The sequence below is a fragment of the Netta rufina genome (assembly GCF_964035555.1).
Source record: "Netta rufina genome assembly, chromosome: 2".
Lineage (NCBI taxonomy): Eukaryota > Metazoa > Chordata > Aves > Anseriformes > Anatidae > Netta > Netta rufina.
In genome coordinates this window covers 138,192,623-138,218,368 of record NC_140124.1, presented here as the reverse complement: position 1 = coordinate 138,218,368, position 25,746 = coordinate 138,192,623, and the positions used below count along the sequence as shown (strand labels likewise).

At 37.4% G+C, this 25,746-nt stretch overlaps 1 protein-coding gene across 9 annotated transcripts in view; it reads right to left on the bottom strand.

The window, feature by feature from the left end:
- RIMS2 (regulating synaptic membrane exocytosis 2) overlaps positions 1 to 25,746 on the bottom strand; it is a gene marked incomplete at both ends in the record, with an annotated part of 453,369 nt that overhangs the window by 384,890 nt on the left and 42,733 nt on the right. For 3 of the 9 annotated variants that reach the window (XM_084282078.1, XM_084282089.1, XM_084282091.1), the window contains 2 exons: positions 8,495 to 8,581; positions 8,982 to 9,014. The exons of the other annotated variants lie outside the window; for them this stretch is intronic. In XM_084282078.1, coding sequence (XP_084138204.1) covers positions 8,495 to 8,581; positions 8,982 to 9,014 — 120 coding nt within the window. The remainder of the gene's footprint in view (positions 1 to 8,494; positions 8,582 to 8,981; positions 9,015 to 25,746) is intronic. 9 annotated transcript variants of the gene reach the window in all.

The following is a 25,746-nucleotide window of genomic DNA, read 5'->3' as shown; positions in this document are numbered from 1 at the left end:
GTTAAGAAATAGTTAACAAAAAGAGTTAATTTTCTACCTGTAGATTTTCCTCAAATTTGAGACTAATAAAGATGTATATCATGAATCTTTATTTAAACATTAATGAAAAATACTCTCTATTATCAGTAGCTATAAGTGCATTGAATACTCACTCCTGAACAGAACTCCAGATGCTTCTATAGCATAGATCTGTATTTTCAACAGTTAATAGGTGCCTATATTTCTATATATCCTCTTCACTGAAATTGAGTCTGCCTTTTGTGAAATCGAAGCCTTTTTAAATATTTCCAGAGAGTTTTAGTCAGACTATGTCAGCAAAAACAGCCACTCTTTTACCACCCCTGACAGATACAAAAGAGGACATAAAAGAGTAGGTATCTGTAATGGACTGAAAATTGCATGGGAACACAGAAGCATATTAGAGGAGGAAAATAAAAATGTAAGTGATGGATGTTTACTCCTTTCAAATGCATGAGGGAATTTGCTCACTTAGCATCACAGACAAGCAGGACAGGCCATACACTGATGGCCACATTTAAACATGTTGTTACACATACAGATGATCATTTGCAGTCTAAAATGGTCATGAACATTTGGGAAAGTGATGTTCCAATTTTATTTGGCAAGTCAAAAACATTTTGTTCTGTTTTGGGATCATGATAAAAACAGATGTCTTGGAACTAGCAATATTCCAAGTATAAGAAGCTTCACACCACTTCTACCACAAAATATAGTTTTCTGTGTCATTTTAAAGGAAAAAGAATTTAAATTATTAAGAATAATGCTTAGCCAGTAGAGTGCAGCAGCTGAGATACAACCCTGTCTAGAAGGTTTGACCTTCCTAAGATTTAATACACATCACAGAAACTGAACTTGCTGTACGGCCTTTACCATCAGTTCTTTAGCATACAAAATGGAGAAATCTTTGAAAAAAAAAAATGAAAATATACATGATAGTTACACTCTGTGCCAAAATAACTGGATAGCTTCCACATCTTGCAAGAATCCCTTTTGCCACTGTCACGAAGGCAGGTGCCATTGGAGACTGGGCTCGGTGACTCAGCTGCATGCTTAACATGCTTCCCTCTTATTATAGTGAGATTACCACTTCTGTCTTGTTTCAGTCAAGCTTAAGCCAGCATTTTCTAAATCTATTTGCTTATCTCATTCAGACAACCTGTCATCCCTCTAGGGGTACTGTCCGTTTCTTTTGGAAAGCAGCTCAACGCAGGATGTTGTCAGCATATTAGTAGCACCACAGCCCATGAGATCCAAAAACTCTGAGAAATTCCAAAAAATGTAAGAGAAAATCTTCTCACATAAAGCTTTCTGAAGCTGCTTTACTGATGTTACGAAATACTGCAGTCTGTGCGGCCTAGGTAGCAATGGGTTTATTTAAACCTCATGCATATACATATAGAAACATTATGTTCTTAGTCATACTATTTTTATTATTATTATTATTATGCAGAACACAAAATAGCTTGAGATTTTAGTATACTAAATAGCTAACATAGCTTCATTTCAGCTCTACCTTATTTGAAAGTACAATTACTTTCCTTTCTTATCATTTTTCTATTATCTTATTAGTGTGAAGTATATACATTGGGATTATCCCATTTGGGGGGAGGAGGGGTGTTACTTTTTCTTTGCCCATAATGCTAACTGCTGACCAGTTAAATATTTTTGGTTTTGTTCTTCTCTTTCTATTTGCAAGACTATTTCTCTTTTTAATCCCAGATCCTCAGGAATTCCTCATTATAACACACCACCTAGCATTTATTTAAAGATTACTTTTTTTTTTTCTTCCATGAATAGGTATTTTCCCAAACAATAGGTTCCTCACGTTGTCCCTGAGTGTTTTTTAACTCCTCAATTAATAAGATTTTATATATCAAAAATGTGAAATCTCGTATCTTTATCGTGGGTTTTGTTTGCAGAATTACATTCTGTGTATGTGTTAAAACTAAAACGGGCAAATTGGAATCAAAGTTAAGTCCAGAAATATGTTTCTTATGATTACATCTATCTGTCCCCAAAATGTTCAACTCTGCCTTCTGATAAAACCAAAACTCACCATATTCATTACTACTATCTTGGCATCACTAATAATGTGAACAATACAACCAACATAAATAAGGCTTTCTTGCATTAAATATTAGGAGGAAAAAAACTGACTAAGGTCTAGGGCATCTTTACAAGTCAGTCAACTGTAACTTTATGCTAAAAGTGGTAATTTTTACCAGTCTCATAACGGTAGTGGTCATGATCAGTCATTAGAACCACACAACAGAAGTTGCTGAGTTACCTCATATTGACTTTATTTGGAGACAAGAATATTTTTACAGTTAAGAAGGTATTTGGGAGATTTATAATATTTGACTTTGATAGCTAGATAGCTACAATCTTGGAATATTATTTTTTTTTAATACCATAAATTATACTTTTATTTTCAGCTCATTTACTCTCAGTTTTCTCTCCATCTTCCTGTCTGAGAAAACAAACACAGTAGAGTGCTAGACTTCTTATGACTCCAATTTCACAAGTGTATTGGCTGCAGAGATATATTTTTCTCTTTGAGAAAAATATTCCTTCAAGTGGAATGTGCTATTTTCAACAGGTTCTATTAAAAACCATACTGAACAGCAACTAAACGGACTGCAAATAAACCTGCTGACTATATATAGTGTAACTTTCGTTGAACATTTTTTTATGTGGGTTTACTATCACACTTGCAGTAGTCAATATGATGAAATTCAAAGCTACCTAGTGTTTGGTAGTCGCATTGTTTACACAGGAAATTTAGAATACAAAAACAATGATCCATGGATTTATGATAAATATTTGAGAAATGCCAATGTATTTTAACTTGAATTCATTAGAGATTCTAATAAATGGAGTGATCCTTTCAGAAATGGCTTTATTTCAGACACTGACTAAAATATCCACTATAATTAATGGCATGAAGCTCAAAGGAAAATGCTGGGTTCTGTGCCTGGGATGGAGACAAATGGCTGGATAGTAGCTCAGCAGAAACGGATCTCTGGGTGCTGGTCAACAACAGGCTCAACAGGAGCCTGTGGTGTGCCCTGGCAGCCAAGAGGGCAAACCGTATTCAGGGATGCACTAAATGCAGCACAACCAGCCAGCCTAGAGAGGTGATTATTCCACTATATTTAGCACTGCTGTGGCCTCACCTTGAATATCGTGTGTGGTTCTGGGCTCCACAATATAGTCTATGAGGAGAGGCTGAGGGTGCTTGTGTTGTCTGGTCTGGGGAAGAGGAGGCCAAGAGGCGACCTCACAGCTCTCTGCAGCCTCCTGATGAGGGGAAGCACTGAGCGAGGTGCCAGCCTCTGCTCCCTGGGAAGTGATGACAGGATGCACAGGAATGGCACAGATCTACCAGGGGTGGTTCAGACTGGGCATCAGGAGAAATTTCTTTACTGTGAGGGTGGTCAAACACTGGGACAGGCTTCCTAGAGATGTGGCTGATGCCCCTTGCTTGTCAGTGTTCAAGAGGCTTTTGGATGATGCCCTTAATAATAAGCTTTAACTTTCATGCAGAAAGCAATAAAAAAAAATAAAAATCTTTTGGGTATTTGGATATCTTTAAGCAGCGAATATTAAGAAACTATCTTTCCTAAGCCACCGTAGTATCTAAGGAATTACATAACACAAGAAGGACTCCCCCAATAAAATTAATAGGCAGCAGGTTTAAAGCAGACAAAAGGTCACAACTCTCCTATACAACACCTAATTAAATTGCAGAATTCATTTCACCAAGTTCTGAAGCCAAAAATATAAATAGGTTTCGAATGGGACTGAAAATGCTTATGGCAGAGAGATTCCTAATGGCTATGAAATAAATGCAGCAATATGTATGCAGCCTTCACCTCAGGAAACCACTACAACACAGCCAAGTGGCTGTACCAGAATTACTCTCTGCGTGCCCTGCTCCATATGTGAGTTCTTAAATATCCATTGCTGGGCATTGCTGGGCATTGCCAATACAGATTATGGGAATACCTCTATTTTGACTGGAGCTTAATACAATCACATAACTTTCCAGGGTCCTTACAAAAAAAAAAAAATATATATATATATATATATATATATATATATATTTATATATTAAAAAAAAAAAAAAAAAAAAAAAAGATATATAAACTTTAAGTGAAACACTTAGGCACAAAGAACATCAGCAAGTCCTAATGAAGAAAAATCCATATATACCTTTTACAAAATACATGCCATATATATGTGAAGAAACAAAAATTGACAGGCTAATTGTTGAGCAATTGCTCAACAGTTGAAGCAATTTCTTCAGAAGGTAGCTATGGATCCCTACTCTGTAAGGATGCCAACATGGAAAGACCTTGAACAATGCAGGCAAAACTCATGATGAGGTACACAGGAGCTGGAGATAAAAATATTTGTTATCAAGGAAGACCAGATATGCAAGACCACTCTCAATATTGAACCTTTGATCCATCATGACAGCTGGGACAAATGCCCAAAGACTGCAGGAAAGCAAATGTCACTCCTGCCTTCAGGAAAGGCACAAAGGAGGGCCCAGGGAAAGCACAGGCCAGGCAGCCTCACCTCAGTCCCTGGGAAGCTGATGGAACAGCTCATCCAGGAAACTATTTCAACAGAGGAAATCATACTTGACCAACTTTATGAACTTTTGTGATGAAATGAGTGGCTTAATATATGAGTGGCGAGCAACGGATACCATCTACTTTGTCTCCAGGAAGACTTTTGACACCATCTGCCACAAGATTCTCACACAGAAGTTGATGAACTACGGGCTGCATGAACTGATGCAATGTGGATTGACACAAAACTGGGCGGAGTGGCAGATACACCAGAGGGACCTAGACTGGCTGGAGAAGTGGGATGACAGGAACTTCATGAAGTTCAACAAGGGGAAATGCAAAATCCTGCACCTGGAGAAGAACAACCCCAGGCCCTAGCACAGGCTGGACCCTACCTAGCTGGAAAGCAGCTTGGCAGGAAAGGACCTGGAGCTCCTGCTGGACAGCAAGTTGAACAGGAGCCAACAATGTGTACCCTTGGGGCAAAGAAGGCCAGTGGTATTCAGGGCTGTATTAAGCAAAGTATCGCCAGCAAGTCAAGGGAGATGATCCTTCCCCACCGCTCAGGCCTGGTGAGGCCACACCTGGAGTAGTGTGTCCAGTTCTGTGCTCCCCAGTACAGCAGAGACCTGGACACACTGGAGAGAGCCCAGCAAAGCATAACAGTATGAGAAAAGGATGAGAGAGCTGGGTCTGTTCAGCCTGGAGAAGAAGAGTTTCAAGGGGGGGGTCTCATCATTGTTCATAAATACCTGAAAGGAGGGTGCAAAGAGGACAGAGGCAGGCTCTCCTCTGTGGTGCCCAGTGCCAGCACAGGAGGCAATAGGCACAAACCATACCACAAGAGGCTACGTTTAAACATCAGGAAGCACTTAACTGTGAGTGTGACTGGGCACAACAAGGTTTCCCAAAAAGGTTGTGGAGTCTCCCTCCTTGGAGACTGATGTTCAAAAACCTTCTGGACATGGTCCTGGGCAAGTGACTCTAGGTGACCCTGCTTGAGCAGGGGAGGTTGGACAAGACATCCAGAGGGAACTTTCAACCTCAAACATTCTGTGGTTCTGTGATAAAAAATTCATGTCGAAAGGATGTCAAACTATTCCTGCCTCAAAAATACTTTGAGAGCAAAACGGAATTTTATAACACGATACCTTACATTCTCAACCACTAGCATGATTCCTTGTCTGCCTTCTCACACATTTTGTCCTCCCCAGATTAACTGTAAATAAGTTTTCCATCACTGAAATTGGACAGCCAGACGTATCTTAAAATCCATTACAGACTCAGATACTGGCAGTGATTTCAAGTGGAAAATGTGCAGACATTTATAGATAGTGGTAAAAATGTCTTCAGGCATACAGACTTCTGTGTCTTACAATGATCCCCAAGTACAACAGTCCTCTGCAATCCATTAAAGTCAGGAAAAGAAAGTAAATAAAAAAGTTGCACTGTTAATATTTTTGTTCTATTTTTCTCTGTGAAAGTTTACAATAATCACAAAAATTAATCATATTAATTAATAAATCAATGACTTGATATGATCACAAATACACAGTGCTGGAAGACACTTGAAAAAGTCACTTAATCCATTCTCTTGTCCTAGTGAGAACCACCTACACTTGGGTCTCTTGTAACAACAGATATTTACCTTGCCAAGTCTAAGATTTTCAGTGACAGAGCTTCCACACAAGCCCCAGGCAAATTACTTAAGCATTTTAAGTTTTCTTTCCATTAAAAAGTTTTCCCTACCAAACTGAATCACTGAATCCTCCCTGGCACAACTTATGTTTAATTCTTTCTGCTTCAACACGAGCAGGAAGGAGAAGAGAAAATTTTCCTTCCAAACTACAGCAACTTTCTGCATAATTAAAGATTTGTTCATCTCCATCCCCTGGGATTTTCTCTCCAGTAGGCTAAACCATCTCATATGTTTCAATCTTTCTTTGTACATGCCATATTATTTAGACATATGACTAATCATTCTTATTACTCTCCAACGAACACTAACCACTCCACATCATTTTTGAAATACAGTTTCCAAAACAGAGCACACACTATTCCAGGTGAGACATTACCAAAGTTTAGCAGAGTGAAAACATTTCTTCACAGCAAATCCAGGCTATTGTGTACACATCCCATTATGCCATTTACGTTGTTCACAAATACTGACTCTTCCTCAGTTGATATATTATTATGGCTCCCATATTCTCTGTAAAAGAACTTCTACTTGGACGGTTTTCTCCATCCTAGGTCAACTGCATAAACTATCCCTACCTAACAAATTCATCCTGCTGAATAGTATCAGACCTCTACTGCATGGCATCATAACACCATAACCACAGCTTGTTTTTATTCAGAATATTTTTGGAATATAGCCCTGCTATTAAATATCATACTTCTCGCAGCCTTGCGGCATCTGTAAATTCAATGAGTTTACAGCATACTTCATTTCCTAGTTATCTAATAAAAACACTGAAGAAAATTGGTTCCCAGAAATGGCTGTTCAAAAAAATCCTTCCATTATAACAGTAATTTTAACAATAACAGTATTTATTAGTGTTTTTTTGGCAACTATAACTCACTCATTTACATTGAGAACAGTATTTTGTTTCTTTAAAGCTATATGCTTCACACGTACAATATTGGTAACCAGAACAAATTTTGATGCATTGAGGAGATTAGGAAGACAAAGGAGATGGTGTGAACAAAATTTAATATTGCAAATACATAACCATAATCAATAAAGAAAAACTCCACTACTAGTAACATACACAATTTAGTAAGAACTTCAGTGAGGAAGTAAGACACAGAGCTCAAAATAATACATTGCCTTACAGAATATCAATTTTATGGCCTATTTCTCTGTTCAGTTTTGTCAAAATTTCTGTGTATTTTCAAAAAAAAAAAAAATTAACTCTTTTCATGCCCTTGAAGTATGAAATGCCACTTAACTGTACATATTTAAAAATAAACTAAAACTGATTCTGCCTCAAATAATATGCATGTCTTAAACCTCTTACACATGGGTTCAAAAGCAAACATTTATTTTGTAATGTGAAATTATAAAACAATCATTTTAAAAAGAAAATACATAACCATTTAAAGTTCACATAATATCAGATGTCACATTTAAAAATCTTAAAATTTGATATATATTTTTTAGTTTCTCATTAGGAAAAGAGTATTTTTAGCTTCATGCTTTAAGTTCCACTCTAAGACTGAATGTCCTAGCTTTGCCAGTTCCTGTTAAATCATAACATTTTCAGACTGAAAGAAAAGTAAAATTTTTCACACAGCTCTCATACTGGCTTAGCACTGTAGAGGGTCCATGGATGAAATAATGGCCCCATCAAAGTCAAAACTCCCCTGAATTTTGACAGAACCAAAATTTCACCTTATATCTGCTAAAGTTTTGAAACTTTACAGATATTTTAGAAGCATGAAAAAATGAAATGGTATTTTCCTGGTCCTTTAAGAGGTCTTCATGTTATATAGATTTGTATAGCATTCTATGCATGATCAGTACCATAAATACCATGCATGTGCATAGATATGCTATATATAATACATGTCTTACCATTCAAGCTCTGCATGCACAGAAAACACATCACTTCACTGAGAGTTTCACGTATGGAGCATTTGCAGAAAAAGGCAAATGGAGCAGTAGTATTTCCTCTGATTGTTTTCTAATATAACCACTTAAATTACTGTTAAAAATGTCAAAGTTGATTTTCAGCTTTCCCTTTGCCAATGAGGGTTGGAAAGCAAACAGTGTCAGCTTGTAAAATGCCTTCAGCAGGATGTTCTAAATGGGCAGTTCTTATAAACCTACTCTCCAGTAAGTTTTAATGCTATACAGACATTACTTAGTCTACAGAGAGCAGCTTACTTACGTCTGGGGCTCCTTTTCATTTTGCTGCTTTTGCTGTGGTTGAAGAACGTTATTTACCAGCTCAGTGATCCCACTAAAGGGAAACCACCTGTTTAAATAAGCAAATAATGTGACTGAATAACCAATAAAACCAGACTAGTTCAAATGTTTTCTTATCCAATGATAATAGAAAATATACAGGCGGAAAAGCTAGAGCCAATGGGAATGTTAGCTGCAGTACTAAATCAGCCACTAAGGGAGGAAAGGGAAAACAAAGTTTTACAGTTAACCAGTTCACAAGCAGGCAGCAAGAACCTACATCCAACCGAGATGTGGATGAAGTAAGAAGCTGCAGGCAGCTCTCTTACAAGCCAGTCAGGAAGCAGATGGCAAACTAACTGCAGCCTATCAGGTATTAGGGTAAGCTAATACCATCAAAGGTGCAGAAAGCAGAACATGGCAAAGGTAGAAAAGTCAAGCCTACTGCACTTTTAAGATAATTTACTTACTGTGTCAGCTGTGGTTTTTGCTCTTCTTTGACCCTAAAAAGATAAGTTTGCACAACTGAGTGCAACATGTTGTAAAACAACTACCCTGAAGTTTTATAACCTGCATCAAATCAGTAGGAAAAAAATCTTACCCTGAGTTAAAAGGAATTCCCTTAATATTTGTTGGGCATTTATAGTATTGGGTATTTTGTGCTTATTTCCATTTAGGATTAAAACTGGGGAAAGCCAAATATCTAAAACTTCTCGTTACAAAATTGAAATCAACGCAGTTTCTTCTAACTGGCTTCCAATTCTTTGGACAGAATAACATGTTAGAACATTTCCAGCAATACATTCAACTACAAATGCAAAGGAAGGTGTTTTGATTATCTTTACTATCTATTTTCTATATTTTTATTTTACAATCGAATTACCTACCATAATTCAAGGTGAATTTAAAACTTGTAACATCATTTAAAACACAGCACCCTAAACTAACAGGTTAAAGGAAAATCTTCTCTGCATTTATGAAACTACAATTATGTCAGTGTCTGCAGACAACGTAACTCTAAAAACTAAGGAGGGAAGACTAAGGAACTTGACTCTGAGTGAAGTTTACTTTTACTTGCTAGAAGAAGTAATTAGATAATACATACAGCAAGTCTGCATAGTACTGATTAGTGTTTGTCCATCATCTTCAGGAAACCATTGTATCTGAAATACATGCTTTAATTTGAGTGAGCAAGGTGATGTCCTATGCAATTCCTCTCCACTAAATCCAAGAATAGAGATGTGTACTCACAGGCAATATTTACATCTCTCTAATATTTACTCTCTCTCTAATTGCACCTATCTGTCCTAAATATCAAGTTAGGACCAGTTTCCCTTTACATTCAATGAAACCAAACAGGTTCCTAAATAGATGTCCTCAATGTCCCTTACTTAGCTAGGAGGGGAGTGCAGGCTCATAATTTAAGCAGATGCTTAACTTCAGATAAAAGACTAAAGCTCACAAAAATAGCTCCACATCTCCTCCTCCATATGACATGTCACTGTGACTCCTCCTGTGAACAGGGTTCAGTGACTAGACAAGAACTAAATAAGGGAAGTGGACACTGATACAGTGAAAATTTTGAAAAAAAACAAAATTTAGTACAGAAAGAGAAAACTGAACATGAGCACACAGTGAACAGTCCTCTAGCACAGCTTGCCTTTTCAGCATTTTAGAAAATTATAATGAAAAAAAAATAGGTAAAAGTACAAAACCAAAAACGCAGGCAGATATATTTTGAAGTTAAGAAATATGGAAATAAAAATTGCTCATGCAGTTGCAATTCCACTCCGCCATGCATTTTAACTGCAGTATCATCTTTCACCGTGAGATACCATACTGTTTTTTCCACACAAAAAAATAGGGAATTGGTATCTGTACCTTCTTGTACTAGGCACCTTAAAACAGTTTATAGCCTCCAACTTTAAGGGCCTGAAAGCTGTATTTGGTAAGCTGTGAGAAGGAAGTGCCACTGGACCAAGAAACCTGAATACGCAGTTCCTCCATATATTCCTCTCAGTACATGGCTCCCAAACGTATTTACTGGACACTTAAATTAGTGTTTCATTGTGAATTTTTCTACTGAAATAAACAAATGAAATATGAATGTTTCACACATTGAGATTACAACCAATGCCCTTCCTTTGGACTGGGACCATGGTCATTTTTGTAACATGCAGAATTGAGACCGAAATAGAGTGAGATCATAATTTGCAGTAACGCACACTTCTTCAGAGCTCCATTTGAAATCTTTGTTGTGTTTTTTGTTTTTTTTTTTTTTTCCCCCCAAGAGGATTTAGCATCTTTACATAATTGTGTGTGTTCAGTGACTTCAACTGCAGCTGCAAATCCTTTGTATTTCTGAAAATCTTACAATCAGATTCAGAACCACTAAAGAAACGTTTCCCATTAGTAGCTACCTTGAAAATCTGCATTTAAAATGGTTTTCCCCTCATTTTATAGGAGCACTGTGTTCTAAGTCAGGATATGATTTGCTTCCGCAATTGAAAATATCTCCCCTGAAATACTCTTTTCTCCTACAATTCTGTGTCTCGTCCACTGTACACTTTCCAACACTGCAGTTACGTGAGGACAAGAGCCTCTGTTATTATATAACTATGACGCATCCTTGAGTACTATCCACATACCCTTTAGTCCCTTGATTAGGCAATGATCTTTCTTGACTTTATAGCGACAATGGAGGGGAAGCTAGAATTTGAAACGAAATTATTAAAAATATCTATTGAAAAAAACAGATTCTACCATATGAAGTTAAGCTCTTGTTGACCTTGTGGGTCAACAGGCCTGGATCCTTTGGGTGTACAGCACAGACATTTCTCATCCAAGGTCAGGGAATAGATTGAGATTCGGCACCCAAGTCAGCAAGCCAGAGGGAAAGGGCTGCTAATCTCCTTCCAAAATACTCTTCAATCAGACAAATTAGGAGTAGAAGCTGCAGTAACTCATAGAAATATTAATGCATTTAGATGAAATACAAGGAATGTGTTTTAACACAATGGTGGTTTAAATAGTTTTTTTTAGACAAAAGAGGACTGATAGGACTCCAGATTCTTAAATCCTGTCTAGATACTACACATTGCGTTGTCCTTCCTTCGGTTACAAGAAGTACCTTGTGTTTTACTAGGGAGTGTACTCCCAGATTTCCTATATATAAATTTCCTTTTCCCCTCCTTTCAAAAATCAGCAACTAATAATTCCTTACAAGAACTGGATTAACATGCCAAATATATATATGTATATATATATCCATTTACTCATCAGACCAACTGAAAAATCCCAAACTGTGTAACTACATTCCGTTTCTTTCAGACTATGTCTTAACTTTGCCTTCCCACACCTTTTCAATTTGCCTTCTAGAAACTCCACCAAGAAGGATGCCGGTTCTAATTATTGACCAGAAACAATTTCCCATAAATACCTGCTTATTAAGACCACCAGCAGGCTGCAGATGATGTGATCAGCAGTGACTGGGACAGTGCATTTTAACAACTCAAAACATTAAGTAATTCTCTACCTATTTTCTTTTTTGATGAAAATTTCTGTCCCTACAGGAATTCAATCAACACTGTGTACAAACACTACATTAATTCTTAAACGCTGAAAGAATCTGAAACCTTTATCAGTTCACAACTTACTTTCCACATCTCATAATTCCATATCCTGCATCACCTTATTGACTTTAAAACAAGCCACCATTTTTCTGCTTGCCAACAATAAAGAATTTTTGCACTTTACAAGTGTAAAAGTGTGTAAGTTGTCTGGACCCTCTGCGCTTTGAAACATTCACAGTACCAATCCTCTTGTGCTCTTCTGCAAGCCTACACAGTGCAAGTGCCAGACCCTTTGACCTCAAGGCACCAGCATCATTACGTTAGACCTCAAGTCTCATTCAGCACTTCTTTATGTTAGATCCTCTCTGTGTACCCTACGCTTCCTCAAAGGTCATGGCTAGTCCCACTGGTAGAGAGAATGAATAGGAGGACAGAACAGAGAAGTGAGGGAAGAGAACAAGAACAACAGAAGCAGGAGAAGAAGTTGTAAAGGTAGTGAAAATAACACAGTTTTCCTCAGCCCTATAAATTCTTAATAATTTTCTATTCTTCAATCCACTGCTATCAGTAAAAGCACTTACCTAAAATCTATTGTGCCAAAACCATATAGGATTCTTCCCAAATGTGTTGGTAAACTAACAAGTACTCTGTCACCAGACCTTTCCTCTACTTTTACATGCTTTGGTGCATAGCCACAAAAACATGCGGGTGGTATTCAGGTGCCTAAATCCATGATAATGACCCGTAAAATACTCCGTATACCTTCTAGATGGGTGAAATTCAACAGGTACCAAGTTCTTCTCCAGTGAAGCCTGGGGATATGCACATTTCAGAACCAGCCATCCTTGCCAGGAATAAAGATCTACCTCAAACACGACAGCACTCTCAACATTCAGATTTGCCAGCCACGGACCTACAGGCACACAGAGATTGGGTCAGCAGGAACAGTCTGAGTGTACCTCGTGTCTCCTGAAACACCGGGAGAAGCACAAGGCACGTAACACACCACCTCACTTGGGTTTCAAACACTACAGGCCAGTATCTGTGTGCCTTTGCTCAGCAAGGGTTAGACGAGGCTACACCAGGACAGAAAGATTTTTCTAGCCCTTTTGCTGAGAGGGCTGGAAATACAAACCTACCTCTTGTTTGGAATTCTGACTTCCCTCCTCCTCCTAAAAAAGTATTTATTATTAAAATTCATGTCGTAACTGATGTTGGATCACTTTAATGAAGTCGTTGATGTTTTTGGTTTTTTTTATTAAATACATTGCCTCTGAAGTCCAGCAAGTGGGACACTTCCAGGAAATTTTAAGTTTGGGGAACACAGAGCCTAACGGCCCAAAACTCAAAGCGGAGTATACGTAGTCTCCATGAGAAATGCACGTTACACCAAACTTGATTAAGAATTAAGATGAAATTAAATATTAATGCACAGAGCTATCTCGTTTTCCCAAAGCAAATCACCCAGGAACAATGAGGGATGGCCTCAGTTCTATAAAAAGCACCTTCCCGTCTTGCTTCCCCTGCAGATACAATACCGACACTGACCCCAGCCACGCTCACAGAAAAGAAGTAGAGAATAGTTGGGTGAAGACTGCAGATATAATTGTCTCAGATACAGATTTCTAGTTATCCACGTAAAAAAAAAATCTGGAAGAGCAGTATCTTTCAAATAAACACAACAGCATGAATGCCAACTCCTTGACACCCACACACATTATAAAGTGAATTTAACTTAATACTGCCCTTGGGTTTTGCATTTGTTCTTTGTATTCCAGATCCCGCTATCGCAGACAACAGTAAAGAGCCAGCAGCTAGCTCAAGAGTCAAGATGCCAACACACAGGCTTCAACAGACATATTCTCCCTCCTCACCAATTCTCTCCGATTATTAACAGATTTCAACTATTCCAAAAACATTTGATAACCAGAAAATGTCTTCTCAATGCAAACATACTGAAAGGCACAGACTAAAGACAAAACCGTAAGTTCGGTTTATAGATTTTACGTTAGATACTGCTATTTCTTGCACAGCTGTCCAAAAAATGGACATACTGCTAATTGACAGGGCTACTGTAACTGTAAATCCCCAATAAAGTATTCTGTGTATCTCCATGAAACTTTCCACAGATTAAAATGCAATTACTAAATGAGTATATTCCAGCAATCTTCAAAAAACAAAGCATTACCCAATATGAACTGGGCTGCAGATGGCATGGAAAGTGAAAAAGAAAGCAAAAGCAAATGAATTCACACTCTTCATCACTTTTTAAAAATACCGATTAAGGTACGGAATTGTATCCCAGGAATCTATGCATTCCTATTTTCACAGCACATGAACATCACAGTCTTTTAAAAAAATTTGCCATCACCAATATTTCTGTTATGTAGAAGAAAATCATCCCCAACATACCTTGGAAAATGACACTAAAAATAAAATAGTATTTAAATAAATAATGATAACATTCTGTTAGCCTTCCCCTCTCCTTTCCTCCTGCCTCCTGCTCTCTCTGAAAATGGCATTTGGTGCATAATTCTGTTTAAACCACCCCGGGAATGCCAGTTCCATTGGTCTAACTAGGGACCATGTTGAAAAAGAGGGAGGTCATCTTCTCCATCCACATTCAGAGGTTTTCACCAGTCTGTCTTGGACTGTAAGGTCCATTAATCCATTTTCCTAGATTTCCTGCTGTGGACTCTTTCTTTTCTTTTTTTCAAATCTTTGGAACAGTACCCCAGTGATATTCCCTCCACCAAGTGACAAATCAAAAAGGAAAGAAAAAAAAAAAAAGGATTACTGTGCAGTGATTACCTGCTCACAACTCAAGTCTCATTTTGCCTGCATCCACTCTTGACAAAATAGTAAGCAAAGCCACAAAGTCAAGCATGTGTAAAATCTGCATTTCCCTTGAAAGAGGGAAATTTTTTAATTCATTTAGAGAATATAAGCAATTGAGTGAAGAAGGATCATATTTTGGACAATACAATAATGTCTTTTCAAAGAAAAAAACTTGCCTGATGAAGTGTTCAAGTGATTTTTCTGACTGATTCTGACCTGACCATAACAACGCTATCAGCGGTTTCTGCAAAAACAACTTGGAGATCAGAAGCTGAGAGGTAATTGAGCATTTGATACTGCTAGAGAAGCAGGTGAAGTTAGATGCTTGGCATAGAAATGGTATCTGTTAACACAGAATAAATTTAAACCCACCTAAATCCTCGCTGAAGTGGTTAAACATCACCTGAGGTCCAAACTGAAGGAATATCTAAAAGTACAAGAGAGGCAACAAGAAAACCCCATACACACTTTAGGAATAAGCACAGACCTATAGACGATGCTTTACGGTGGTACAGACTGAATGAGCTGCCTACAGGACCTCAGATGAAAATCACCGATAAACACAGTAAATTCCATACAACTACAACTACGCTGACATTTAGGTGATAAATAGAAACCGGATGAATTTATCAAAGATGCCAGACAAATATGTCTCAGGGTGGAAACATGATAGCAACATCTTTAGAAAATTCATACCGAATGTAGTTCATTGCTATTTGAACACATAACATTCAACAACACCACACTTGGCTTTCAAATCACAGTGGGGAAACTGACAGGAAGTTTTGATTATTTCAAAACCAGCCCAATAAATGACACGGCTTATCTTTGAACATGAATTCCTCAGGGCAAAAATGTTTCCTATTACTTGCTTCCGGAGTAAGAGACACTGTGAGCTATAACTGAATTCAGAAGCTTGTGCATTATGTGGTACAATCCCATCACTGCCTTTCTGCATAACCACAATGAGTTAATAACTTTAAAAACTAATTTTTTCCAAGAGCTGTTGGTAGAAGAGCCTTTAGATATATGGTCATTTTGGAAATCAATCCTTTCAAGACTGGTGACCATAATCTCTAGGAGATTTTCTGGGTTCCTCCTATTCCTTAATAGGAAGCCTCCACATTTCTCCTAGCCTTCTCAGACTTTTTCTTTTCATTACGGTCTTGCTGTTGAAACCATAAATTGAGTGTCTGAATCACAATGAGTACACGAGCAAATGAGCGTAGTACAACTGTAATAATAAATAAGCACTACGCTGAATGGTATCCACTGTGTTATGTGCCGTTCCAATAACTAATTCACGGATCAATGCTCTCTCTTGAAGGTTATCCAAAATTGGAAGCAGGAGGCCTCAACCAGGGAGGTAATATCGAAAGGTCAGTGTTAAAAATCTAGTATTTGTCCAAACCTACCACATTGTTTGAACTGAGCTAATGCAGCTTCGTCCTATAATTAGCAACCAAGAGTATTTTGGTTATCACAGAGCAAGTGGGAATTTGTAACCGTCAGCACTGTAAGTGGTTGCCATGTGGAGCGTGCCAGCTGCCTCCCACTTGGGTATCTTGTGTCTGCCGAGGATTTATGAGAAACCTAGGAACAACATGTACAAAAACTAGGAACAGCAAAAATTACAGGGCGATAATTAATATAAAGTTTTGAATGAAGCAGAGTTGTCAAATAGGGGCAATAAATACAGCTAGAAGAATGTAACCTTATTCATCCTGTGTAAAGAGGCTTTGAGCAACCTGGTCTGGTGGGAGGTGTCCACGGCAGGGGCGTTGAACTAGACGGGCTTTAAGGTCTCTTCCAAACCAAACTGCTCAATAATTCTATTAACGCAAGAAAATACATTCAGTGAAAAAGCGTCTTCCAATCCTAAAATTCCAGAAGATTATTATCATTTGTCTCATCTACTAACTTCAGTGAACTAGGAGTTTCACCATTTTGAGCTTCTCAGGGTAAATTATCCATTACTTGGTAGTTGTACCATAGATAACAGGTCGAACATCAGCATTAATTAACATTCAAAATGTAAAATCAAAAATTAGATTGTGTTAGAAAACCAGTAAGAGCAAAACAAAGATCCAGTCAATGCACATGAAGGCTGCCATAGGCAGGAGTTGAAAAGAGCAAGCACATTTCAATGAGTCCTTGAGCCCCAATAAATATTACTTGACTAGAAGCTTACCTATTCATTTTAGAATGGTTCTTTTAAAAAGCAGCTAATATGATGTAATTCTTTACTATAGTGAATTTCCAAATCTAATTTCAAGGACATGAGACATTAAACTTAAGGAGGTAAACACCTCCTTGAGTTTAATTGGTTTCTTCTGTCAGTGGACTCCTTTCTAGACAAAAAAGCTATGTTCCTACAAATGCTGATTTTCTTCTCTTTAACAAGCTACACTGTAAGACTACAGTTTAATCATCTAGACAGTAAGACAATAGTTTAGTCATCTATCCTGGCAGTAGATTTGATAACACTACTGTCTCCCTCATGCAAGCTACTTTTCTATAATAGTGCATGCATTGAAAAATGTTTGAATTACATACATTAGTAGAATCCAGTCTCCTAATGGAGATCAATTTTTGACAGCTAGAATTTTCAGCATATAGCTTACATACTAGCTGAAAAAATCCATATTTGAATGTCTATTTGTCTATTTTTAGACAGAACTGAAGAAATTTCTTATTACCTTCTATTAACGTTGTTACTTTAGCCAAATTTTGAATTAGCTTTCCTTCCTTTTTAAGACCACGTTAACAAACAGTTACTTAGAAAATATTCCTTCAGTACAGTCCTTGAGACAAACACTCCACACTTACACCTCACCTTACTTCCAAAAATTCAGGTTTCACCCCATGAGATGTCACGGGTTTTGGCAGGGACAGAGTTAATTTTCTTCATTGATGAAATACGTGCATAAATGTATCTCAATGTAAACCACAAGTTTATAAACCTACTCAAACTTCAGCAAATCTGCAATTTCCAAGCACAATTTGATCAACAGATAAGTTTTAACAACTGATAACCAAACACCAATTTAGTTGTTGTCTTACATTTGTTTTTCTTAAAAAGAGAAATAAATGCAATTTAAAATGACTGGAGGGAGAGAGGGACTGAAAGGGGTTGTTCTTAGTATTTAATTCCATTTAAATGAAAACTTTAAATTATAGTGACATTTTAATTCATCTGAGAGTCTTCTACGTTCTTGTACACTTGTAGGTATATCTAGACACATACAAGGCAAAAACACTGTGATTTTTTATTTCTTTTTAACTAGATCCTGAGGATTTTAAAGATATATTTATTACATTATCTGGATTGCAACTTTCCTTAATTAATGTAATTCCCATTAATTCTATATTGGAAAGATGAGCCTTTAAAAAATACTTAATGTTTCAATCTTTTTTGCAGTTAACTGAAATTCTCAGGGATATCATAAAACCAAGCCAAAAGCCCACTTTAAAACTGATACAAAGGCTAGGAAGCTGAAATCAAACAGTCGTTTAATCCCCTTTCAGAGCATTAATTGAATTTTACATATTTCAAATATTATCCAAAAACAACGTCTTTGCAAGTAATAAATTTACAGATGTAACAATGTATATAGTTACGTGTTTTGTTTGTGTTTTTTTTTTTTTTTAACAAACTCCAAAAAGGCAGTTTTCACTAGGTGTTTTTTTTTTCCTTCTTCAACAGTAGATGGCATTCCAAGCATCTCCTGCAGAAAGTGCTTTCCTAGATGCTTGTCATATCACCAGCTGCTACCCTGAAATATGCAACCCTGGGCTCAGCTGTTAGCAGGTGAATTAAATAAAAATCCATTTTAACTCTATAAATAATATGAAATGCATTAGTAATTACTTTGGTCTTGATATTTTATTTTGCCTGTTAAGTAAGAATTTTTTAAACATCATTAGCTGTAGCATATTCACCAGGTGAAAACCACAAGCACTACAAGAGAGACAGTAAGTTCATATTTCTCAGACTATGAGGTCTAACTGCATGAACAGGATCCAAATTCCTTCCAGTCAGAGTGCAGCCAATCCTAGAGAATTGCACAGGAACAGAAATCAATATTGTGAATTTGTTCTTGTTTTCAGCCTCTTCAGAATCAGCCTTACAGAGCCCCTTGGCAGGGCTGGCTTACGTCTTGCATCCACTCATACATGAAGCTCTGAATAACTATCACTGTTAGCAGTGGAGGTACTTCACCAGTTAAGGACAGTGTACTAAATGTTAAACTGCATGAAAAATACCAAAAAAAGAAACACATCATAGTTTCTGCTACAAAACCAAGATTACAATCTAAGATTTAAACAGGAAATGAAAAACCAGGACAAGAACAATAAACAAGAAATACAATAGTAATGCAGTCTCTTATTCCACACAACTTTTGTAGAAATACTTTCAAATTGATTTTTTTAAATCTAGGAAAATGCTAGTCTTGCTGACAAACTTTATTGTGACATCTTGTAACAAGAACTGAAAATGCAATTGCATATATCTGAGATTTGACCATGTTTAATAGCCAGTTTATCAAGTCATTCATTTTTGCTAATTTGCTATTTGCATAAATCATGAGAGGTGGATATTACATTAAAGACAAAATTTTAAATTCTTTATGAGGAAATAATTCCAATATTCTTAAGACTTTTTGTTACAACATAAAATACTGCTCTTTTCCCTGAAAAAAAAAAAATAATTAATTGACTAAAATATAAATGGAAATACTTAAAGGTTTTAAAACTGATGTTGAAAGAATACTAGGAGTCTTAAAAGAGAAACTGCTTTGGTAAAAGCATTCCAAACATAAACCAACTTGTCTTATTCTTGAAGGAAATACCACTTAAGGAGGGAGGGGAAGGGAAGGGAAGGGAAGGGAAGGGAAGGGAAGGGAAGGGAAGGGAAGGGAAGGGAAGGGAAGGGAAGGGAAGGGAAGGGAAGGGAAGGGAAGGGAAGGGAAGGGAAGGGAAGGGAAGGGAAGGGAAGGGAAGGGAAGGGAAGGGAAGGGAAGGGAAGGGAAGGGAAGGGAAGGGAAGGGAAGGGAAGGGAAGGGAAGGGAAGGGAAGGGAAGGGAAGGGAAGGGAAGGGAAGGGAAGGGAAGGGAAGGGAAGGGAAGGGAAGGGAAGGGAAGGGAAGGGAAGGGGCCTTCTGCAGAACACACTGGTATGATTGATATTTAACTATTTTGATTGCTTTGTCCTGGATGTTAAATAATTTCAAATAGCTTCCATAAGGTAAGGACATACTAAGCAGAAGTTAAAAAGTATTTAAATTATCTGCTATAAAAAGTAATGAAAATAGTTTCTTTCAAACTAAGATGTTAGGACCTCTGAACAGAATTCCTTAGCCTCTCCAAAACAGCTCATTTTAGCTGAGAAATAATTTTAAATGCTAAAGCTATTTTATTTTCATTAATCTTCATTAATTCCTGCCATGTACAAACCCATGCAGTACCAATGACTGAACCTAACTGAGACATCCCCTGCCCAAGTGACTTGTGGTTTCCTTCATTCTCCTACCAGCTTTCAACACCAAAACCTGAGAAGTGTGGTGTTTTGGGTCCATTAGGCTTGATGTTTCAGAGTACTGTGCAGGTTGATCAATCAGGCACCACTACACTGCACGACTGTACTGCCACCGTATATTTCTTTTGAGGAATTTCATTCAGCGTATTTTTATATGGTACTCAGCAAGGCAGTTTAATAGCCAGTAAAAAAAAAAATCCCAAACTGAATTTCTCTCAGCATCACAAGAATGAAATGAGGATCTGATCCGTGTAACTACTGCTATTGCTCAAGGAAAGCAAATCACCTACCCTATAGACTGGCACCAGCAACGAACTCTGGAATCCCAAAATGAGTGACCATACGAGAACAAAAAACTTATTACTAATTAGTAAATTCTGTTTGCTTGGACTCCATTCATTGTGATTCACAGGACAACTATTTACTCACAAGCCACTCACAAGTGGCTCTTGCAGGCCACCCATCTAACCTCTGAGATCTCATCTAAATACTCAAGGTCAATAAAAGTTGTTCAAACATTTAATTTCATTCTTCTGGTTCAAAAACACATCAATAGTGGTTCCTGAAAGTAGTACAGATATTCTTGTAAAAACAAAATTGTTTCGCAGAAAAGGTGAAAAACTTCAATGTCATCACATTTAATAGAGAAATTTGAAAATACAATTTAAGTATAAGTGAAACTGTAACACTCCTGTAGTTTTATGTCTGTCTTTCTTCCATTTTTCTCTAAGATTAGCTTTCCTAGTCAAGCTGCAAAAAATCTTCCTACAGTCAGAGGCACATGTAAGTACCTGGGTTGGTAGCCTTTCAGCCTTTCCACCAAGTATGAATGAAAGTTTTTAGTGTATGATCAAACATCATACTCTAAATAAAACTACAGTATTCTCTCAATGATTAACATTTCAACGTTGACTCAAGAGCTGAACTTCCTGAAAGGATGTGATGTCTCTTGCAAGGTTTTATAAAAAAGAATCTGAAGTTTTCCTCCTTTGTTTTCTATATTTCCTTAAAATAAATTTAGCAACCAATTGAGAACCTATAAGATGTTCCTCTCCCAAACATGGGTGATATCTGGAACACTCACTGCTTATTTGTAAGAAGAACCAGTTTTAAATTCCAGAAACATAGAACTGACCACAGTAGGTTAAAGGCACTTGTACGGGGAAGATCTCTCATTCTTCGTCCAACAAATCTGTACCTGTACTAAAAGCATAAATGGAAAGTAACCTACATAAATACTTTTGTGAGCATCATTCTTCAGAAACACAGCTTATTCATACTCTTCTCTGCAAAGTTTTTGAATGTCTAAAAACAGCATTCTGAATTGCAGCTTTGGATGATCATTTATCTCATAAATCGTTATTGTAAAGCAGACACTCATTGTTCTCGTTTCCATCTAATTGCAAGCATTCATTCATGTCTGTTTGCAATTAGGGTGCATTTAAAGTGAATAGAACTGCCATTCATGAAGACACTATATATAAATGAAAATTAGTAAATACACAGTGACATCAAAACCAGCCCTAACAATAGTCCCATGATTTAAAATGTAGCACATGGTAAACATCCTGGAAAAACTCCCTGGTAAACACATTCTGCAGAGTTACAACACTAAGTTCTCCAAGTATCCGTTTCTAACGGTAGTAGGAAACTAAATTCTGTAAATTCAATATTTTTTAAAGTTCACACTATTCTTATAAATGCATGGTAAAGGCAATCTATAGAAAACAGGTTTAAAAGTTACTTTCAAGTTCATAAACTAGTGATTTGGTATGCTTCTGTTTTGTAAGAAAATACTTCCTTTTTTCAAAGGAAGAATGTACATGCATTTTTGCTTAAAGAGACTGAGAGGAAAAAAAGAGTACTTCAAACATCATGAAAAACCTACCCAAGATCAGCATAGGGAGTAAAGTTTTGAAAACTGTAGAAGGTACTGATGGAAGGACAAGTTTATGAAGTTTGAGAAATAGTTATTCTCACAAGTCATGGTTTATCCCAAGCACAAGTTCAATACGCACGGCCACAGAGTAGAAAACAAATGAGAAAACAATGCCTTAAATAGCTTAACATATAATAAAAATTAGACCTACTACCGTGTATCTTGTTTGAATCTCCCAAACCACAATTTAAGCTCAATACTTCTTGCACCATCTTCTGCTGTGGGGCATGAGGAGCAGCAGCCTTTCATTTATTTGAAAATCTTAAAGTTACCCTCAGACTTCTGTCTTAAAGTATACCAAATTTGTTCTAATTTGTTTCCGTGTTTTCTAGAGATCTCACCTGGACTGCTCTCAACTAATCCACTGATGTTTTGAGCTGCAGTTTTCAAAACTGGACACATTCCAGCTGGGTTGGTGCTCACCAGAGTGTTTTGTAGGACAGAGCGATGTTTATGCAACCCATGATGGCAAATACCCATAACAACATGGACAATTAAAGTTCATGTTCAGCATAAGAGGCAGTTTAAAACCTAGATATTACATTTGGGAATTGCTGCCCGATGAGTTGCTAACTTCAGTTTAAACAAATGCTTACGTCCAAGCATAGCACTTACTGAATAATATCTTTGTTGAATACCATTCAATAATTTTAGACCATATCACCAATTTGTCAAGATCATTTTAAACCTCTTTCCTAGCATGCTTCTAAGTGCACCCTATGCCATCATAATGGGCATTAATGAAAAGAATGACTGACTATTGTCAGACAACTCCGCTAAGTTTCACTTGCTGCATTGTTCCATTTAGACAGAAAACCATCCACAGCTACTCAGTGAAATTTTCCGACTATTATTCATTAGCACTTACTATGGTCCTACAAGCAGTTTTCTCTGTATCACCTGTCCTAGCTTACTTCGGAATAAGTTCAGCAGGATGACTGCATTCCTCAAGTCAAGATATATTCTCCACTGCCACTTCCCTGTCTGAAAAACCTGATATCTGTTGCAGAATTGTGTTATGTTTTTTGGCACAGTCTGTTCTTTATAAATCCATAATGTCTATTATTCACTTCCTCATTATCTTCTAAATACTTACAAGAGCTTTGTTTATTCCTTCCACTGCTTTTCTGGGAATTAAACTGGACTGTTTCAAGTCTAACTCTGGATTTTCTTCCAACAACCTCACCTCCAATTTTAAAGTGGGTTCTGTGTTTGCCCTTCTCTTGTCTTCTCAAACACCATATCCGAAAAAAAAAAAAAAAAAAGATTTAATTATATGTCCTTAATTCTTAAATAGCATAGAGAAAAAAATCTATAAGATCCAACTAATTAGTATTTTTATTATTTTGTGTCTCACAGATGTATTCAAACTCACAATTTTAGAGACAATCCCAGCATCTCAATTAATTAAAATATTGCTTTAGCAACCAAGAACAGGCTGATGAAAAGAAACAGAAAATCACTTTCTGAAGACAGTTTGGCTATGCAATTACTAGTAGCAAGTCTAACCAAGAAACAAAATTAAAAACTGTTTAACACTTTGGGGTAACAGTGTCTTGGAAAGCACAATGGTTTCTTACTAATATGGATGATCTTTACTCACAAAAGACAGAAAAAGTTCATCCATCATAGCCCTACCAGGCTTGTCTATGACACTGTTTGCCAATATCAAAAAGTCCTGTTTCAGTTGTGTGCCAAACAGTTGGATTTTTTTGGAACCTCTCTGGCCTGCTCTCCCAAAATCTCAGGATTCTTAGTCACAGCTGGCTTCTTAGTTGAGGAAATGACATAGATGAAAAACAGAAAAAGCACACAGATATGGATGTGCTTGTCACAGCTGCAGAAACAACACATTTTGAGACGCTGCCTTACTTGTAGTGTCAATTATATACTTATGTGGAAAACAATACTCTTTTCCCCCACAAAAGAGATGCTAACTACAAGAAGACAAAGGTTTTATGTAGCTAAATTCAGTCCCAAATCTCATGAAGAGGGCATACAATTCAAATACTTACTTAAACCTTTCTTTAAAAACAATGTACAGCAAAGGAGAGGTGAAAAGAATGCACAACATTTCTAATATTAAAGAATTTAGAAAAGATGGGGAAGAATGTCATGAGGACTGGGGAAAATGTCAGTGAGACCTGAGCTCATTTAATTTTACATTACTGGAAATGTGTTGAAATTGATTGCTTTATTTGAATCTTTTCAATTTCTATATGCACAGGAGATGTAGAAACTCTTAAAAGAATGTTTTGACTGCAAAGTTGGTTCATTTTGCTCTTTCAATTTAGCGCTCTAGCTACTTGATCATCCAAAGCATATGCAGAGTAGTTTGCAGCAGGGCCCATTATGGCTGAAGCAAGCAGTCATCTCGATGCAAAAAGAAACAGCTACGAATGAGAAAATAATAGAGATTGGCCTGCACCAGGCACAATGAATACAATTACCATTTGTTTTGGAAGCCCAGGCTTGTTCCTTAACACGTATCAAATGGACAGTATTGATACAGACTGAAAAAAAATTGATTCTCAAGCAAATATCAGAACTAAAATATAATTTTTTAAAACTTAAGGTGTTTAAAATATTGAAACATTTTACTCACAATACTGCTGAAACATCACAATTTTAAGTCAATATTGGACCAATTTCTAAATATGTTCACCTTCAATCTCACTTTCTTGAGCCTGATGCAAAAACTGCTCAAAGACTTCGTATTACATACATGATGGATGGAGTCAGAACATAATGGTCCCTCCTCCAACATAAAAGCTATTTAACCTAAGGGAGAGCTACAGAGATGGTGAAGGGTCTAGAGGGGAAGATGTGTGAGGAGCGGCTGAGGTCCCTTGGTTTGCTCAGCCCCGAGCAGAGCAGGCTGAGGGGAGGCCTCATGGCGGCCTGCAGCTCCCTCACGAGGGGAGCGGAGGGGCAGGCGCTGAGCTCTGCTCTCTGGGGACAGCGACAGGACCCGAGGGAACGGCATGGAGCTGGGACAGGGGAGGGTCAGGCTGGGGGTTAGGGAAAGGATCTGCACCCAGAGGGTGGTCGGGCACTGGGACAGGCTCCACAGGGCGGTGGTCACAGCACCCAGCCTGCCGGAGTTTAAGAAGTGTTTGGACAACAACCTCAGACAAAGGGTCTGATTTTTGGGCAGCCGACTGTGGAGCCCGGAGTTGGACTTGATGATCCTTGTGGGTCCCTTCCAACTCAGGATATTCCATGATTTTATGATTAGCCACTCCTACCTTCTCTTACTGTGCACACCATGCACTCAGAAATTTTCCTTTGTGCATGAAGCCAAATGCGTAGATATATTCAGCTGATCACTCCCTCTAAGATAAGCCA